This window comes from Podarcis pityusensis (genome assembly GCF_964106645.2).
Source record: "Podarcis pityusensis genome assembly, chromosome: 5".
Lineage (NCBI taxonomy): Eukaryota > Metazoa > Chordata > Lepidosauria > Squamata > Lacertidae > Podarcis > Podarcis pityusensis.
Window position 1 is genome coordinate 24642573 of NC_138032.1, and position 20473 is coordinate 24663045.

General features: G+C 43.1%; 1 protein-coding gene across 3 annotated transcripts; it reads right to left on the reverse strand.

The window, feature by feature from the left end:
* Positions 1 to 1388: 1388 nt before the first annotated feature.
* On the reverse strand, positions 1389 to 19790 carry LOC308478430 (mast cell carboxypeptidase A-like). 3 transcript variants are annotated; one of them, XM_081008180.1, is made up of 12 exons: positions 19646 to 19790; positions 14121 to 14305; positions 13775 to 13850; positions 9944 to 10068; positions 9023 to 9119; positions 8335 to 8436; positions 7687 to 7788; positions 6311 to 6421; positions 4601 to 4691; positions 4040 to 4242; positions 2891 to 2975; positions 1389 to 1641 (listed from the first exon to the last, which is right to left on the reverse strand). In XM_081008180.1, the coding sequence occupies exons 2-12, from the start codon at positions 14189 to 14191 to the stop codon at positions 1454 to 1456; spliced, it is 1251 nt and encodes a 416-aa protein (XP_080864306.1). In that variant the 5' UTR covers positions 14192 to 14305; positions 19646 to 19790; the 3' UTR covers positions 1389 to 1453. The 3 variants fall into 3 exon arrangements, with proteins under 3 accessions (XP_080864306.1, XP_080864304.1, XP_080864305.1); XM_081008178.1 differs by lacking the exon at positions 19646 to 19790 and adding an exon at positions 18692 to 18848; XM_081008179.1 differs by lacking the exon at positions 19646 to 19790 and adding an exon at positions 17192 to 17667.
* Between the last annotated feature and the right edge of the window lie 683 nt (positions 19791 to 20473).

The window sequence follows — 20473 nt, forward strand, 5'->3', positions numbered from 1 at the left end:
GAGGAAGGGTTAAATGGTTTGGAGAAGAGAAGAGTTAAATTACTGATGGACTGAATGTTTGGAAGTTCAAGCCCCCCCCCCCCAATTATACTATTCATTTTTTAAAAATGTAAATAAAAAATAAAAAGCAGGTTTTCAATAGACCTCTAATACAATTTCATGCAATAAAAATTGATAAATCCTAAACTCTTATTTATCTTTACAAGATTCTGTGATACAATAGGTTGGTGAGATTCCAATCTAAGGAATCTTAACTTGCAACACCTTCAAAGTTGTTGAGCTTTTTAACCCAAATGGTTAAAATAGTGATTTTAAGCTGCTGTTTCCGAAAAGCAGGATGTGTCAGGAATTTTCTTGATGTATGGCAAGTCTAACTCAATGGGTCTGAGATTACCTGCATGCCATTTGAGAAACTAAGGGAGCAAACCCATAGACAGGAAACATATATATCAGTGACCCCAGTTTTAATTTCATGCATGGATCCCTAAGGTTAGAACTCCATGTTTATGATGGGGTTGCATATCTATCTATCTATCTATCTATCTATCTATCTATCTATCTATCTATCTATTACAGATTGCCATGGAATCCATTTTTGATGAAGAGTAATATATACATACTGTATTTTGATGAAAGCAAATAAGTAGGAACATTGGTTCAAGTAGCTCAGTATTGCTTTCACTGGCTGGCAGCAGCTGTCCAGGATTTCAGGCAGGGGGTCTTTCCTGCCTGGAGATACCAGGGAATGAACTGGGGACCTTCTGCATCCAAAACAATTGCATTACCATCAAGTGATGGCTCTTCTGCAAGCAAATATTTGTATTTATAGAGGAATAATTGAATCTTTCTGTTATGTACTGAAGTTCTCACCCTGGGCCAGCAGGGGGATACTGTAGATAGTTTTCACTCAGGTCCACATATGCAAATAAGGGATTGAAAGTGACGTTCAGTGATTGGATAGTTACAGAAAATGGTTACTGTTGCATTCTAGTGGAGCTCTATATAAGCAGGCTGGCTGAACCCTTCAGTTCAGTTCTGTTCTGGCCTGTGAATAAACAAGAGCTGTTTGAAGAATCACTGTGTCGTCTGATATATTCACCCACAACTTAACTCTTTCTGATGTGACTCTGAAGGTAGATGACACTACACATTTTCACAGTCTCAGAAACATGATACACATGAAGACATTCCACTGCCCTCCTTTGCCAGCCCAATTGTTCCCTAAGTTTGTAAGAGAGGAAGGCCGATTGCGGGATCTACTAGTGGATTTCTAAGAAGCTGCTGCTATGTTTGAACCTGGAAGAGGCTTAGTTAGATATTTTGCTGTCCTCAGCCCAGGGATCCCTGGTCTCCTATCCAAGGGTAATAATGACACCCTGAATCCTTCGTCTGTAAACGTGCTGATTTATTACTTTCCAAAGCTCTGCAATACACCATAAAGCAGTAGTCCTCATTACATTGTCCGGCTGAGGATATGACTGGCCATCAACTTGACTGCCAGCATAATCTCTTGGCAAGTTGGCTTGATCTCAGATTCAGGAAGGAAGAACCCATATTTGCCCCTGTCACGAAGCTCAAAGGTGAAGGAATATTTGATACCCTGATTGTAAGCCCAGTCATCGGAACAACCAGAGGAAGGATCTGCAAAACAGGACAACAAAGTTAATTGCCGCTAGCCTGCTACAGAGAACACAGCAAGAAAAAATAGAGGAAAATGTTATTGTTGCTTGTTTATTATTTTATCTTGTTTCTTAGGACTTCTCAATGACATTCAAAATAGGTTTAGAGGATGACCTTTGATGAGCGCAGAATCAAATTAAGCCTTGATCAAAGGTCCATTTACACATGCATGCTCAACACTTGATGACTGTAACACATAAAGCCTTTATATTGCACATTTTTGTATGCTATTTTCACAAGTATTGCAATTTTATGCACACTTTGCCTTAATAGACACCTCTTTTTTGGGTAAACATTACTAGGTTGAAGAACTGTCTTGCAAAATCTGGAAAAGGGCAAATTGTGAAGGATAGTGAATTCGGTAGTTTCACATTAAAATGCAAATGGAATTGATTTTCTATTCCACCTCTACTTCATAACATAACATGTCAGTCAGGGATAGAGCTTAGAATACTCCATTTATACGTATCCTTTCTCCACACGTCTAAAAGGGTCTCTAGGCCTCCCCCTCCTTGGCTGCCCGGGATCAGGGCAACTTACTTATTTGTGAGGGTGTTATGTACTGAGCTGAATCCTAGAACAATAGGATCCAGAATGCAGCTGTCTGATTAGTCCGCAGGAGCCACCCAATCCAGCTCCAGGTGGAAGTGAATCAGTGACCTGATTGGCCTGCAGGAGCAGCCAATCAGTCTTCTGGAGGAGGTGACTCCGCAGCCTAATTGGCCTACAGGAGCAGCCTGGAATTAGCCAATCATGCGGGCCCCATTGTGTAAATAATGTATATATAGCTAGATGTTTTGGGGAAAGCTTCATTCATTGCTACTATGAGCTGAATAAAGAGCATGAAATTCACACTCGACTCCGAGTACCGTATATTTCAGAGGAGCAAAATTTCAGTATAACAGAATCATCCCCCGGCTGGTTTAGCCAGGCTCTTATTAGGAACAGAGGAGCCCAGAACTGAACTGATAGGTGGAGGCCTTTTCTACACTGATGTTGTTAGGAGAACACAACCTTGTGTGGTGGTGGGGCTCCTGTGGCACATGACAGGAAGAAATTCTGTAGGTGGCACTTTTTCCAACACTACATCTGCATGTCGCAGTTTCTATTTTTCTTTCACATTTGTAGTGAAGGAAGCCCTTGCAGTCCTAAACACAATGATTCCGAATGTGTTATGTTTACAGAGAGATGAAGTATTTCAAATACTTACAGATTGTCAGTGCTGATGTCCCATACTTGTATTTTTTACCATACAGGCTGGCTATAGCTTGGGAAGCTTTCTTTGCGAGTTCATTCTGGTTTAAAACAAAACAAAACAAAACAAAAAACAAGCCATTTGTGGTGGTGGAATATTCTGACAAAAAGGGAAATGGGGGCAGAAATGGCTGATGTTTTCTTATTTGTCCCATATGAACCCATATAACTGCAAAGTGAATGTGGTTTATGTCTTCAAATCCGATGGAAGCCGGTTTGATGGAATGCACATCAAACAGCAGTATTTCTCAATAAACTACAGAATATATATGAATTGTGGGTCTAATGTTATGTGCACACAGCTTCAAACACCAGCTGTGGGAGCACACTAGACCCAGAGTTAATGGTAATCTTAACATTGCCATAGTCTCAAGATGGAACCTTGGAGGGTCAACCATTGTGTGTTCTCTCCCCCCAACAGCCTTGGGTTCAATCCAAAAGATGCAGAATACCCAACTGAACCTAATAATAATAATAATAATAATAATAATAATAATAATTTATACCCCACCCATCTGGCTGGGTTTCCCCAGCCACTCTGGGTGGCTTCCAACAAAACACTAAAATACAATAGCCTATTAAACATTAAAAGCTTCCCTAAACAGGGCTGCCTTCAGATGTTTTCTAAAAGTTTGGTAGTTATTTTTCTCTTTGACATCTGATGGGAAGGCGTTCTACAGGGTGGGTGCCACTACCGAGAAGGCCCTCTGCCTGGTTCCCTGTAACTTGGCTTCTTGTAGCAAGGGAACCGCCAGAAGGCCCTTGGCGCTGGATCTCAGTGTCCAGGCAACGCGATGGAGGTGGAGATGCTCCTTCAGGTATACTGGACCAAGGCCGTTTAGGGCTTTTCAAAAGTTTCCTCCTTCATCCCACCCCCAACTTGCTTCAGTTACAATCTAAATAAATAGTTGCAGAGAACTCAGAAGCTTGAACATTATTTTGTGACATATTTGGTTAGCCTAATGCAGGTATTGCTCTAATATGGATCCCTCCCACCCCCCAGCCTGGTGCCTTTTAGATATTTTTGAACTATAATTCCCATCAACTCAGTCATCCTAAGGCTGTCCAAAACTTCTGGAAAGTGCCAGGTTAGAGAAGATATTACCAGTTCGTTGTGGTTGGGTGCCTTGTTCAAAGTGTAGCCATAAGGGAACAATATCATCTGAGAGTAGGAATGAATTGACAGATAGGCTTTGATTGAAGAAAGATGGCTGCAGATGAAAGCTGCAACTGCTTTCGTTTCTGGTTCCGACTCTGCTGACGGTCCACAAAAATTTTCAGTACAAGGATCTTTGGAAGCATCCACAGCTGTTGGTGAAGAGAACACTTACTTTTAATTAGCTACAGAAGGTCAATATAGGATTTCCTGAAAGTGTTTGAATTGAAAATTTTCCTCCAGTCCAAAATGAAGAATTGATGTAGCACGTTTATTTGATTTAACAAAACTAATTTAACAAAGCTAAGAAGGATGTCATGTTAATTTATATTTGCTGTACAAAATACCTTTTTTTTTTTTTGCCATTGCCAAGATGTCTTGGAAACCAAAATATTAAATTGAGAGGGGAGGAAGTAATGTCCACATAGTGTGGCTTCAGAGTTATATTCAAAAAAATCCAAAGGTTTAGTTGCAAGTGTGTGTGTATTTTAAAAAAGAAAGAATACTTACTGCCCCATGCAGCATCAAAGTTTCTGTTGAGGTCAACACCAATACATTTATTGCTGGTTACATTAGAGCGATTCTTTCTCCAACAGCGATCCTAGTCGACAAAACAATTGAGGGACTTCAGACCCATATATGGACCCCCTCAACCCCTTAACAAATGATCAACAGATTAAATTGATTTTGAGCACAAAGCCCCCATAGTTAAAACGAAGACTTTCATATTTAAACTAGGAAGACAGTGCAATCAAATATAATGCACTAAATGAATTTGTGTTTGACATTATGATCCTCTCACTGTAAATTCTGTCTCTCAGGCTCGACATGTGAGCATGTGCTACTCCAATTATTATGAATTTCCTACAAAGAAGGCATTTTAGTGTAGGTAAGCCACAGCATGAAGGCGAGGTGTGCCTCATTTCATGCGACGATCACACATGATCAAGCAAATGAGATGCATATGCTATCAGAGTCTGGTTGGTACATGGTAAACGGAGTCAACTGAGGTACATGCAGAGAAACAGACCCAGGTTTGGCTGATCTCTCTATGGAATTCATAATATCTGAAGCAGAGTGGAGGATGGAGGTAGGCCAGTTCCTTGTTTAACCCTTAGTACTTCTATGTTATGGTTGCTTCTTCATTAATGTCTGTCTGGCTTCCTGATTTGCTCAAAATCTGCTAACTGGTAGCCACCTGGAGCTCATGAGCAGTAAACTGACCTTGAAAAGGAGCAACAGATCTTTGTACCCTTAGGTAAGGTTACCAGATTTTTTTTCAATGAAACCAGGGACACTTTTCAACTGCAGTGGATTTTGTATGGGGTAAAGGTAAAGGGACCCCTGACCATTAGGTCCAGTTTTGACCAACTCTGGGGTTGCAGCGCTCATCTCGCTTTATTGGCCGAGGGAGCCGGCATACAGCTTCCGGGTCATGTGGCCAGCATGACTAAGCCGCTTCTGGCAAACCAGAGCAGTGCACGGAAATGTCGTTTACCTTCCCGCCGGAGTGGTACCTATTTAGCTACTTGCACTTTGACGTGCTTTCCAACTGCTAGGTTGGCAGGAGCAGGGACCAAGCAACAAGAGCTCACCCCATCGTGGGGATTCGAACCGCCGACCTTCTGATTGGCAGGTCCTAGGCTCTGTGGTTTAACCCACAGTGCCACCCACGTCCCTTTGTATGGGGACTGATCTGTAAATCTGGGGACTGTCCCCAGGAAATGGAGACATCTGGTAACCTTACCTTAGGGGGTCCATCTGCACTATACAGAATTACGAGAACTATAGTTTGGGTGCTGGGAGTTGTTAGGACACCCTCCCCAGGTGGTATAACAAAACTGTTTCTTACCAGAGCCCTATTGGAATTGCAACTCAGTGAGGGAAATCAGGGTCTCCTGACAACTCTCAGCCCCCTTAACAAACTACAGTTCCCTTGATTCTTTGGGGGGAAATCATGACAGTTCAAGGTGGTATGCTATTGCTTTGAATGTCTAGGGCACATGAGGCCAGAATTAGGGCAGTTGCTCTGGAGCAGGTATGGATTTCATTATATCTTGTTTGCCTTCCTCAAACCGTTTTCACTGTACCAACCCACAAGAGCACACACATATCCCACTTTCATTATACATCAGTCCAGAGTTTTTGCCCTTTAAAATCACAGATGAAAATTTAAGTTGCTAAAAGTAGCTTTTGCAAGCAGGAAGATGTGTACAGTACCGAAGTCCAACTCCAGATATAGCCATCTATGTTGAGTACGGGAAGGATGTAGAAATTCATGTTGTCCAGCAGATTTGTCATAACCTTGTCCTTTCCGTAAGTCCTGATGGCCTGGTGATACATTCGAGGGTTTAGAAGCAGTGGCGTAGCGTGGGGGGTGCAGGGGGGGCCGGCCGCACCGGGCGCAACATGGGGGGGGGCGCGCTCGCACTCGCAGCTCTCTGCCCCTACCTGGCTCACTCTCTCTCTCTCACTGCAGTGCTGGCTGTGCGAATCCGATCCGAGCCGCTGGGTCGCCGCCCACTGTGGAGGGGGTGGGTGCCAGGCGTGCAGTGCGGAGAGAGAGCGAGGGACTATCTGGGGGAGGGACAGTGCAGCGGCTGCCCAGCGCAGCGCTGAGCGCGGGAGAGAACCACACCAGACCAGACCAGGCAGCAGCAAGAAGAAGCTGGCAGTGGCGGCAGGTTAGGGGTTAGGGGGCGCAAATTACTTGCCTTGCCCCAGGTTAGGGGGCGCAAATTACTTGCCTTGCCCCGGGTTAGGGGGCACAAATTACTTGCCTTGCCCCGGGTGCTGACAACCCACGCTACGCCGCTGTTTAGAAGTCACTTTTACTCAAGGACTAAAAGCAAATTACAATGCAGTACTATGTGAACTTACTCAGGAGTAAGTCTCACTCTCCACAGTGGGCCTAACTCCCAGATAAGTGCACATAGGATTGTCGCTGCAACTCACGATACTGCATGACAATAGATTCTCTGCAGAAGCTAATCTTCATCCTAATCATCACAGATCACTTTTCTAGAACAATCCCAAAGGCAAAGTGTCAACTTCCTATCTATGGTCGTTTCCAGATCGCCTGTTTATTGAGCATTCATCCTGATTTGTTTGCACAAAGATCTGGAAAGACTATGCAATATTTGCTATTTATTGGGTCTTCATTCCACTTGGTTTGCAAAGCAATAACTTTTAGCAATAGTTGTCCCGCACTTTGCAATGCAGTCTTCCCACCACTATGCTTACTATAAAAAGTCTGATTTTGCAGGGGTTGGGGGCTTGTTGCACAAGCATGCCAAGTCCACTTTAATTGCACAGCCTAAATTTGCTGATATGTGATTGAATCTCACCTGCAAAATAGTGACAGTCTGGAAGTGGCCTACGCCATGTTTTCTTAAACCAGACTGGAGCCCATTCACAATTTGTTTGCTGGCAGAAAGGAGCCTTTGATTCCCCCCCCCCCCCCTTGTGTCTCCTGCTGTGACATTGGTAAGGCTGGAATTGATTATTGCTGTTGGGAGGTGTTGCATAGTAAAGGAAACTTTCTGAGGTTCAGCCACTAAGACATTGCAGGTAAATAGGACTGGTTGTTAACTAACCTCTTTCACAAACCACTGGCAAAATGCAGGTGAAATCCACTCTCTTGCATGAATTCCACAGTCCATGAAGATGGCCTTTTTGCTGTCCTTTTGTTTCCCAACCTGCTTTTGAAACATTTTCTGTGGTTAGGAACAATTTGTAAGTTGCTGGTACATCTCTCTCTCTCTCTCTCTCTCTCTCTCTCTCTGTGTGTGTGTGTGTGTGTGTGTAAAACTACACAGATGTGTCAGTTCCTTTCTGAGAACCTTTCAGAAATGGATTTTCGCTTTTAAGCAATGCTGCAATTGTGTAGCAAACCTTTATAGCTTCCAGGGATACAATCTTACGAACACTTCCTCTTCCTCAAAAAATAAGCCCACCTGAGCCCTGTAAAACCTACGATGGGTCATAGCCTTGCATAGGATTTGGATACAAGTATTTTTGTTTTTCTCATTAAAGTAATAGGATATGCTGGAGGAAGATTCCGGAACCTTTGTCCCTCCAGATGTTGTTGGACTACAAGTCCCATCAGTCTTGACTATTCACCATGCTGGCTGAGGTGGATAGGAGATGTAGTCCAGAAACATTTGGAGGGCTGAAGATTCCCCACCCCTGCTCTTGAGTATCTTTCCCATTCTTTGAATATTGCTGTGGAATGAGCGTCATACCTGAAGGATGTACATGGGCCGATTTTCAAAAGTTTTTCCAATCTGAAGGCGGGAAATCAACTTTGGCTTCTTTGCTGCAATTCTGGCGGTCCAAGCAGAAATCTGAATAAAATAAAATATAAATTGTTCAGCTAGCAGCAGATTAAATGCTAGTGATGCACAGATGATTCCTTTTTAACTGGAACTGAAGTTTGCGACACCAGATGACTAAAATATGGATGGACAGTAGCAGTGGTCTCATACTTTCCAGCACAGGGGTGCCTGAACCCCAGGTCCTTTATGAGTTACTTGTTCATCAACTGTAAATTTTTAGTTGTTGTTTTATATTTTGTATTTGATATACAGTTTGGTTTTTAGTGCTGTTTTTATGTAACCTGCCTTGAGATTACTTGATGAATGGCAGGATATACATGGGATGATGATGATGCTAATACCCAAGTACAACACAAAATAAGACCAGGGGTGCAGCTACATACAGAACCCCCCCTGCTATAAATAAATCAGAAATTAAATCATTATAACAAACAAACAAACAAACAAACAAAAAAAGCTATCAAAGTGCTGGTTTTTTTCTTTTTTCTTTTTCTTTACTAATGTAGCTGTGTCCCCAGTCCTATCTGAGTGAAACCGGTGCTACTTCTGACCACTGAGAATACTTCCCCTTAAGGTCATCAAATGTATCCTGTACCTTGTGCCATTCATTATATTTCGTGTAACTGTAGCTGGTGGGAGAATTCCTTTCCAGTTGCTTGTCAATCTCTTCTTGAAGGTTTTGAAATAAAATCCTGCATGATACAAAACACCACAAGCAAAATCATGTACTGTCATGCACAGGATCAATTCAGTATGTAAGTTTTATACATCGCACGACTTGTACACCTTTTAATATAACAATGATGGGGCTCATTTCGGCTAAAAGTGGGCCGTGACTCCCATTCCATTGAGAATGATGTGTGACAAACTTTCTACATTGGTTTCAATGTCATTTTAGTCACAACTGACTTTAGCTGGACCAAGTCTGTTAAAGTACATGGTTCGTCCAATATGATTCAGAGAACACATGGTATATCTCAGCTCCACAATTTTGATCTCAGTCTCTTGAAAGTTGGACATGCCTGGTTAACCTGATAACAAGCAGCAGTGAAGCTTTTCTAACAGCAGAACAAAACTAAGAACATCTGCTTTCTTGGGGCTATGATTCATTAACTAATTAAGGAAGAAGAAGAAAAATGTGTTGCATCACCTGTACGTCAAATTCTACTCATAAATGAGAACTCAAAGGGCATAATAGGACAACTGCATACTTATATAACTTAAACGTCACTTTAATTGACAAAAAACCCCTGGGAATTGTGACTTGGTGAAGATTCATCAGTACCTGGAGTGTCAAGGATCCCCTGAGAATGAACATTAAACCAGTTTAAGTGTGCAGTGTGGATATGTACACAGATAACCTCACCATTATCTCTGAATGGATAAAACTATTATTGATTATTTGTGCCATAGATACTCTATTGGCTCTTAAGAACATAAGAAGAGCCTGCTAGAATCTACACAGTTTTCCAAATGGCTAGCAACCAGATGTGACAAATATTTAAGCATCACCCACTCATAATGTAGGCCGTTCTGCTCCAGGAGAGTCTTGGTAGTATTGGACTGTTCAGCACGGACAAGGAAATTCACTTCCATCTGGTTGACTATATGCGATGCCGAGTCTGGATACCAAAAGTCGATCTGCACAGGAAGAAATGTCAAGGAGTCAAGACGGAAGTCAACATGGATGTCGTTTTTGAAGAAATCTCTAGCTTTACAAAATAAAATGCCCCAGCATCTTAAAAACTGGCCATATTAAGCTTGTTTGAAAGATCAGAAATCTTTTATTTGCAACCAAATTCTAGAATAACTTTAAATTTTCTAATTTGGATTACTGTTACTGTTGCAGGAATACCTGCTCTTCCTGGGTCCATCCATTGCCACATTACCAAAGGGTTTGGACAGTGGTTCCACCTGAAGCTGGAGTTTAATGGTTTCTCTATCGGCTGCAGAGGAGAAGCACCATTGTGTTCCCAAACAAAAGGACTATCCTACAGAATAGGACAATCTTCTCTCAGAGAATTAAAACCACAGAGGAACAGTGTCTGGAAAAAGCGCAGGCTGCAGCTAAAAGATTTGTTTTGCATTTACAAGGAAGACCCATCAAAATAGATTTCTATGCCAGCCTGTGTTTTCTTGGAATGAAAAACTAGTATTGAAAACTTGTGTGCTAGGGCTGAGCCTCAAAATAATCCCTTGGTAGGGAAGGGATGGAGGGAAATGTCACTTAGTGATGAGGTTAGACTAGGGTAGTGATTTTAAATTCTCGAGAATAATCTTTTGGAGTATATTCTCGAGAATATTCTCAATTAATGAGGTGTGTACATTTAAAGCAGCTGTGTAGACGACATAGAATTTACAGTTTGTGGAAAATATTCTCAGGAGAATTTTCTAGCAGAGAATATTCTCTGGAGAATATTCTTACCTCACATCATTCGACAAGGGTGATTATGTTTGGGGTGTTTTTTTGTTCTTATTTGGCTCACAACTGGCAAAGCATGTTTAAAGGCATTGCTATGAACTACGGTCGGTCGCCGTCAAGGGGCCTGGTAGGAATTTTCCCAAATGGCAAATTGGCACCAGCCATTTGGTTTTCGCCTACCTCGTAGCAAACCGTCACAACTCTTCAGTATTGGCGGTTAGGCATTGGTGGGGGTACTGTCCTATTGTCATGCAAATGAAGGGGGGAAGGAGCGCCATCACCTTCCCCCAAGCAAGGGTAGTCTGGTAAAGGATTCCGGGAGGCGTGGCCTTGTCCTAAGCCTAGGGAGGTGTGGGCCCATGGCACGCCCCCACACGGTGGTGCCGGGGGGAGGTCCTAGTTGACGTGCCTCAGCAGGACTCCTCCCACTGGTGTTCAACCCTTCCGGCCTTATAGCCGGTTAGTAGTTAGGACCAATGCCTAAGCCAATACCGCTCAATTCCTGTAATCAATAAAGTTGTGGCCTAATTTGACCCATTAACCTGAATTCTTGTGTCTTTATTTCCTCGGGGGGAGGCGGGAACTCACCACGCAATATTCTTACCTCACATCATTCGACAAGGGTGATTATGTTTTGGGTGTTTTTTGTTCTTATTTGGCTCACAACTGGCAAAGCATGTTTAAAGGCCTTGAGTTGCCAGGGAACAAAAAACACTGAAATCATACAACATTTTTGAAGAAAGTCCTATTAAAATGTCAAGGCTTTTAAGACATGTTTACATTTGTCTAGCAAAGCACTTTGGCCAGAGGTAAGACGAGTGCAGCAAATTGGCCTAAAGTCAACAAACAGCTATTTTACCACTATATGTGTTGAATGGCTTTGCAAGTGTGGGCCATGTCTCTCCTGTGGTCTCCTTGAAGATATGTTGAGCTCTGAATCTGTTTTGAGAAATTTTTGTATGAAAAGATAATGCCTTCAAAATGGGTGTTAAGGCCTTTGCAGTAAATTAATGCCTTTTTTGGAGATTGACAACATTCCTCTTTACCCTTTCAAGAGGAACGTGAAGAAAAGAACCAGATCCCTAGTCACAGGTTTTCAGTGTCTGCACTAAATGTGCATGTGTGGATATTTGAGCAGGAAAAGGTGTGAGGTTCCACTACTCTACTGTTTTCCACATACTTGGCTGATGGTAGTTCCCTATGCATGTGGAAGTGTAAGCTTTGTTCAAATATCTGAGGGCTGTAGCATTTGTAGGATTCCTGAAAGTTTGATCAGGATCCTAGGATCATGAGGGTGTACATGGAGAGAGCTCTTTGTATAGTAGGGATGAATCTGTCAGTCTGGGGCTCTCTCGATTTCTAATTTTTCAATCTTAAATTAATTTTGCTACATTTTTGCATCACTTTGCATTTTTTTAAAAAAATCGCCACCATTTGGGCCTGCATTTCTTCTAATATACAGTTTTTTTGTATACAATTCTTGCCTAATATAATCAATTTTTGCATGTTATTTTTACCAATAGATGCATATATATGCACACTTTCTTTAATACAGTGGTACTGTGGGTTAAACCACAGAGCCTAGGACTTGCCGATCAGAAGGTTGGCGGTTCGAATCCCCACGACAGGGTGAGCTCCCGTTGCTCGGTCCCTGCTCCTGCCAACCTAGCAGTTTGAAAGCACGTCAAAGTGCAAGTAGATAAATAGGTACCGCTCTGGCGGGAAGGTAAACGCCATTTCCATGCCTGCTCTGGTTTACCAGAAGCGGCTTTGTCATGCTGGCCACATGACCCGGAAGCTGTACGCTGGCTCCCTCGGCCAATAAAGTGAGATGAGCACCACAACCCCAAAGTCGGTCACAACTGGACCTAATGGTCAGGGGTCCCTTTACCCTTTACCTTTACCTCGGGTTAAGAACTTAATTTGTTCTGAAGGTCCGTTCTTAACCTGAAACTGTTCTTAACCTGAGGTACCACTTTAGCTAATGGAGCGTCCCGCTGCCGCCATGCGATTTCTGTTCTCATCCTGAAGCAAAGTTCTTAACCTGAGGTATTATTTCTGGGTTAGCAGAGTCTGTAACCTGAAGCGTATGTAACCTGAAGCGTATGTAACCTGAGGCACCACTGTATATTTAGTACACAGTTTTTGTTTTTGAGCAGCATTGCAAAACTGGGAGACCTGCAAATTTCAAAGGATACCCAGGTTTCGGATCTGCATATTGTTCTGTTCACGTTAAAATGCAAACTGAACTGAATTGCTTCCCCATTCCTAATGCACAGGCCTTTTGAGGAATTCATGCTATGTCTTGTGAGTGTTTGGTGGCCTCTCTTGTCTTCTTCACAGACACAGCCAGACAGATCTCTCCCTGGTGCAACCCCAGAGACACAACAACAAAATTTGGAAAAGTTGCAAAGAAGAGCAACCAAAACGATCAAGGGGGTTGGAGCAATTCTCCTATCAAGAAAGACTACAAGGTTTGGGGCTTGCAAAAAAGGTGAACAAGGAGGGGTGTGGTAAAATGAAGTGTATAGGGAGAATAGCTTCTACCTCTCTCATAACACTAGAATCTGTGGAGGCATCTAATGAAGCTGGATGGTAGGAGATTTACGACCAACAACAGGAAGTACCATACAGTGCATAGCTAAGCCACAGACTTTGCTTCTTCAGCAACTGGAATAGATTTGGGGAGCGCATGGGGCACATGCAGGAAGAGCAGAGGGGGAAGAAAATCCCATTGCACAAGTGGAAATCCTTGAACTGAAAGGATGCATTATTTGAATACCGCCCAAGGTGGATTTTATTTTTCTTAACAACAACAACAACAACAGCCTTGCTGATTCTTACAGGATATTCAACAATCCAACACGAAACACAAAGGGTGGTGGATTGTGGGGGGAGGGAATCCAAGCTGTAAAAATATCTTACCGGTATTTTGCTTGCCAAGGATTTCAAGAAGCTCACTTGCTTTTCATTCTGAGGCTTCACACGGAACACCTTTGCACTGCAGGACATAAAAGTCAAGGAGTGAGTAGCATGTCAGGATTAATTGAAAGAACTTCTGCTTTCGTCCAGACATGTAGAACGTTGACATGTCTTTTAATCTGGTTTTAGATTCTGATTGATTTTATTTCTTAAAAGTTTCAAATAGTTGTTTTAAAGTTTTTTTTAATGATGTCATTATTTTATTTTACGTCTTTGTAAAAGGTTTTTTTTCTTTTTGCAATCAAGCCGTTTATAAATTGAACGATATAAATAAATAAATGATAAATACCTGTCAAAACGCCGGGGACAAGTGATAGCAAAAGCAGCGCCAATCAAGCCCAAAGCCAACAGGGACTTCATGTTTCCTTTCCTCTGCAGCAATCAATGCCTGTCATATTTATTCCTCTGCTTGGTGAGATCAGCTGACTTCCTCAGGGGCATTCATGGGATGATATGAGGTTTCTGTTGTTATGCCTATGTTTGTAGTTAATGCAAGTACAACTCCTGTTAGTGCCTTCAAATTAATTAGGGGAGTGACCCTCCCGGAAACCTCTGTGATCAACATGAGATGCTACATCCAACTGTAATGTTTCTGTACATAATTTGAACAGGGAGGAGAAAAAACCCTATTGTGGAATTCAGGGGTATATTTTAATTCCATTGGCCTAGATATGGGTTTGTGATATTCAGGAGAAGCCCTACTGACATTTGAGAGACTTCTCACTCTGTACACTAAGGAAGCCTACACTTACATCAACCTGGGCAGCCATTCAGGCCGATCACCTGGATGGCAACCAGAAAGAGGGTTTTATTCAGTGGTAGCTGGTGTCCGTTGAGACTGGAAGGAGGGAAGGCTGGGAGACCAACAGTAGGGGGAGTCATAGCCAATGACAGGCAGAGCCAAATAATGCTGAGTTCTAAGGGAAACAGGTGGCGCTGTGGGTTAAACCACAGAGCCTAGGACTTGCCGATCAGAAGGTTGGCGGTTCGAATCCCTGCGATGGGGTGAGCTCCCGTTGCTTGGTCCCTGCTCCTGCCAACCTAGCAATTCGAAATCACGTCAAAGTGCAAGTAGATAAATAGGTACCGCTCTAGCGGGAAGGTAAACGGCGTTTCCGTGTGCTGCTCTGGTTCACCAGAAGCGGCTTATTCATGCTGGCCAAATGACCCGGAAGCTGTCTGCGGACAAACGCCGGCTCCCTCGGCCAATAAAGCAAGATGAGCGCCGCAACCCCAGAGTCGGTCACGACTGGACCTAATGGTCAGGGGTCCCTTTACCTTTACCTTTAAGGGAAATACTGAGATGAAAGAGAGGAAGCAGACAGGGAGCACTAGCAAGCAGTGTGCACAGCCCTCTGATCTGCCCTTTGGCACCGATCTGAAGGCCACTTCTCAGACCAACCTTCCCTGGGTCAACCTAGGTTCCACCAACCCAGCCCTGGGTTATTTTGGGAGCAGGCCTAATGTTAAATTACAGGTTTTTTAAAATCAATGTTGCATTTTCTTCCTCTTCAACGAAGAGCAGGTGGGTGGTCAAATTCTGCAAGGTCCTCGTGAACCCCCAGGTTCCTATTCCATTGCGTCTTTCCTGCTTCCCATGATAACCCCTGAGCTCCCATTCGATTTGGATTTTAATGGTACCTTCCTCAGGAATGCAATTTTTCAGGACAAAAGCCCTAAAGCAAGCAATTCTTCTTTTGCTGTTTTGCCTTTTGCTCACTGGGGGGCAGCCTCCAGGCATGTCAGGGAGTTGGACCCTATGGTGATCTTTTCATTTTAGGTACATTCAAGATTAGGTTTTATCTTTAGTTTAGTCTCATTTCCTTTATTGTCCACAGAGTCAAATATCTCCCTATCTGTTCCTTCGGTTTTTTTGCTGTTGTTATCAGCCACTTATCAATTTTCTGTACTTTCTAACTGACACTTTCTCCAAACGGTTTGTGGTTACTGCAGAAATTACTCTTCTTTTATCTATTACAACTTTCCCCTTCAAAGGGCTCCACCAAGTTCATGTGGCCACTTGTCCTACTTTAAAGAGGGGTGTCTTCTATTTGAAAGGCTGTCTGGTCCAAGTCTGGTTAACACTTGGATAGCATGCTATTTCTATATAAATGATAGTATTTATTTCTAAATGTGTATCTGTACATACACATTAGCAAATTTATGATTTTTTAGGGCTGCCATGCATCTGGGAATCACTCAGCAAAATGGGGTCTGGGTGGATTTTCACTGAACTGGCAAAATGTCTGGGAAAACCCAGACATATGGCATGTAGGACTAATTCGGAAGAAATCAAAGGAAAGCCAGAAAGTAGCAACCCTAGATTGTTTAAAAAAATGCTCTTTTGATTATGCATTTTCAATTTTTTTGGGGTGATGGTGCACCCATCTGTAGTTCCAATGCACTCTATTTAAATGAATTGTGTGGCTTTTTAAAGTAAGAACTGCCCCTAATTGGCCTGAATGCAGTCAGTCATGTGACAGCAATGGGGCTGGTTCAGGATCTAATAGATCCCAGGCCAGCTCAGGGCTTTCCTTTGGGGGCACTTTCAGCTGGGGGAAAGGGAAGTTCTGCACTGGCAGAATGACACAGGGGTGTGTGTGTGCATTTTTTAAAAAATGACATCGACTTAAAAAATAATAGTAACATTTTTAAAGACCTTGCCTGACTACTGGTGAGCTCTTTTAAAGATTCATTTATTTATTTCATTAACCAACTCTATAGACCACTCCATGACATAAAGCCATTGGAACTGGTGTTCACAGTAAAAACGGAACGAAATGCAGCAACACAAGCTCCAAGAACAACAAAATAAAATAAAGAATACTCTAAAACAATAAAGCCATCTATACAAACTCTGAAAGCAGTAAAACCATTTCCTCAAATATAAACGGAAATTCCACAAATGCCTTGAATTACACCTCCGGGAAAGCCTTCCTAAACCAAAATGTCTTCAGTAGGTGCCTAAACATAATCAGGTGCCTAAACACCATCAGGCTCGGCAGGTGTCTGATTTCAGATAGTAACTGAGAGCTGAATCTGCAATTCTAAAAGTCTGGTTTCTAGGACAGGCTAAGTGATGCTCAGGATCAAAAGCTACTCTCAGTAGTGCCCCATCTGAAGAGCACAGCTGCTTGGCAGTGATATAGTGGGCAAGGCAATCCCTTAGGTACCTTGGTCTCAGGTTGTTCAGGTCTTTAAGTGCTAAAAAGCAGGGCCTTGAAGTGTGCCTGGTAGCCATATTGGATTAGTGGATGAAGAGGTTTTAACAATCACTTAATCTAACCAATCAAACAATTAAGGATTTGTAGCCATACTCTCGATATCCAACGTCCACCTCAAATAGGCATGATTACTTACATTTACCACAGTTTTGCTATGATGATGTGATAAAGATGATGTTTGACTGCATCCTATGAGAATGAGGATGGTTCAAACGCCTTGTTTATATTTTTTGTCTTCTCTTTTCTCTTCCTACTTCTGTTGCTTTCCTTCAGTCATTAGGCACAGGCTCAACCCTACCAGTTAAACATCCTGCAAAGAGGGATCTCTTTTTTGTGGATCTGAGCAGATGCCCTGTGGCTCTCTTATCTCACGTTTCTCCCCTTTAGGTATCTTCACAGAGAATGTAGTTGAAACCAATCTCCCAGGAAGACGAGATAAGAATGAGAGGAACTGTGCAGCCCAAGAACCCTCATACTTTGTTCTGAGTTGTCTCCATCCCAGCCTGAGATATGTTAAATCCCACCAGGAAATTAATTCTCTTTGGATTTTTAATGTGAAAGTTTTTGGTCTGTGCAGGAAGAATGTGAAAAGGCAATTTCTCTTTAAATTGGTACACATATACCTGGGTGTCATAGCAACCGAGGAATGCCTAAGTAACATTCTAAGCGATCATCCATTGCTCATCCTCAAGAAGCTCCAACAGCTAGCTGAAGATATAGATGGACAGTAATTTATCAAGGGAGCAAAACCATTTTGTAGGCTTGTGGTCTGTATCACCCAGCCAAATGGTGAGGAAAATCCCACCACACTTCCACAGTAAATCAGAAACCTGGGGAAGTACTTGCCAGGAACTTACAAAATGACCATCTTATTAAGTGGCTATGTAGTTGCCAATATCATTTGGCAAGTAGTCACTTGCATGCATTCAGCTTTCTCCCTGGCTGACATTGGATTCAGCTACATTAGTAAAGAAAAAGCAACTTTACAAGCGTTATAAACACTGATATATCTATATACCTGAAGGAGCATCTCCACCCCCATCGTTCAATGAGGTCCAGCTCTGAGGGCCTTCTAGTGGTTCCCTCACTGCGAGTGAGGTTACAGGGAACCAGGCCGAGGGCCTTCTTGGTAGTGGTGCCTGCCCTGTGGAATGCCCTCCTAAAGGATGTCAAGGAAATAAACAACTATCTGACTTTCAGAAGACATCTGAAGGCAGCCCTGTTTAGGGAAGTTTTTAATGTTTGATGTTTTATTGTGTTTTTAATATTCTCTTGGGAGCTGCCCAGAGAGGCTGGGGAAACCCAGCCAGATGGACAGGGTAGAAATAATAAATTATTATTGTTATTATTATTATTATTATGACACCAGATGACACTGTGGAGTCCCATTTTTCGCCAACGTGATTTCCTATTATGAAATTTACAACAAGTTTTTTTTTTCTGAAACGCTTTTTTGATGTATCTAGATCCAGCCATTCTTTGTACAAATTGTACAGTATCTGCAAGAGGTTACCAAAAACATAGACTTTTTGAGGACTTTCATTTTAAATTTCATGGAGAGCAAAAGCGGTCATAGTGGTGAAATTAGTGCTTGAATTAACTGCGGACGCAATACAGATCTACACAGATATACAACCTGAGTATAGGGGCTTGCAGCATTAACACCCCAACGGATCTTGCTTCCTCATTAGTGTTCCAGGGAAGTCCATAGCTCTTGGGAGCAGCACAAAGCCAAAACTCTCACACAAAGCCCCCCATACCACCATGGCCTATTGTTTTCCCAGGATGATGTCACATCCAGTCAGGTGAAGTGGGAAAAGGCCCACCCATTTGTCCCTATGACAATATCTAAGCTCATGTAAATGGCAGTGTTTCACTGGCCAACCAATATCATTACCTTAACAAAGGAAGTGGTTGGGCAGGTTTCCTCTCATAGATTCTAAGTCAAGCACACAGGACCACAGGTTTGTGCAGACTGCTCTCCCTAAAATCATGGCTTGGGACACACCCATGCAACAGCTCCCTTCACTGCTGGTTCAGTATAAAAGCCATACATCACCAGAAGCTATAACATGCCAGGCTGTGTCTTGAACCTGCAGGTATCCAGCAGCAACTCTCTGGAGCCTTATGTTCCATACCACCAGCACTCAGGTATACTTCTGAAGGCCAGACAGACAAGGTCTTAGAGATCAAGGCTGCACTTTTAGCCTTAAAGGACCTTCCTTTGTTGTCATACTGTCATTTGACTCTACAAGCCAATCAGCCAGTGGCGTAGCGTGGGTTGTCAGCACCCGGGGCAAGGCAAGTAATTTGCGCCCCCTAACTGAGAGAGTGAGTGAGCCATGTAGGGGCAGAGAGCTGCGAGTGTGAGCGCGCCCCCCCCAGATGTTGCGCCCGGTGCGGCCGGCCCCCCTGCACCCCCAACGCTACGCTACTGCAATCAGCACACCCCAAGCCCTACAAAATCCTCAAGAACAACCTAGTTTAATAGTCCAAGCAATTTTTGTGTGTGCTAAGAGTTGCTTTGCTCTGCTCCTGATTACCAGCCCAACTTTGACTATCTTTTTGTAACTTGCTCTTTGATTCCTACCTGCCCTCGACCATCTGCTTCTGGTCCTTTCACCTTTGGTGCTTGTGACAGAAACAGACTTTACTCCAGCTGTGGCATGTCCCAGTGCAGAATCAGTCCTCAAAGAAATTGGCTAACACTGGGTTAGACCATTGGTCTATTTAGGCCACTGCACTGACTGACTGGTAGTGACAGGGCCAGCCCATCCATGAGGCAAGATGAGGCAACCGCCTCAGCCAGCAGGATCCAGAGGGGCAGCAGATCTGGCCTCCAAGGATTGTATTGCCAGCTGCTGCCGCCATAGTGACAGTGATGGTTGTGGCACACTCCTTGAAGATGAGCTCTGCCACCTCCTTGGCAGCCCTCTCCAATGCCACCTCTACAGTGGCCTCTCATGGAAGAGGTTGCTGCTGCTGGTTTCCTCCCACCCCCAGGGAGGAAATGGCAGGGGCTGCCTTCTGGAGTCACCTGGGATCTGCCCACCATGGTGGCCTTTGATTCCAACTTCAGCTGTCTGGTAAGGTTGTTTTGATTCCCCCTCCCCTCAAAACATGAGATCATCTGCTGAGATACTGCCCTTCCCTATGTAGTGTAACCAGATGTCCTGGAAAACATATAATGTGCTGAAGGGAGGATTTCAGAAGCAGATTTTATCATAAGTAAATCACTGTGAGATGACAAGCAGAACCTGCCAACATTCCCTCTCAATGATAAGTATTATTTATTTGCTACTGCTTTGTGTGAATTTAATGTACTCCATTGAAATCTCTTCACAATAATCCTGTAATATTTATTTTCCCAATTTAACTGATGGGGAGGGGATGAAGTTCAAGAGATAGTACAGTGGTA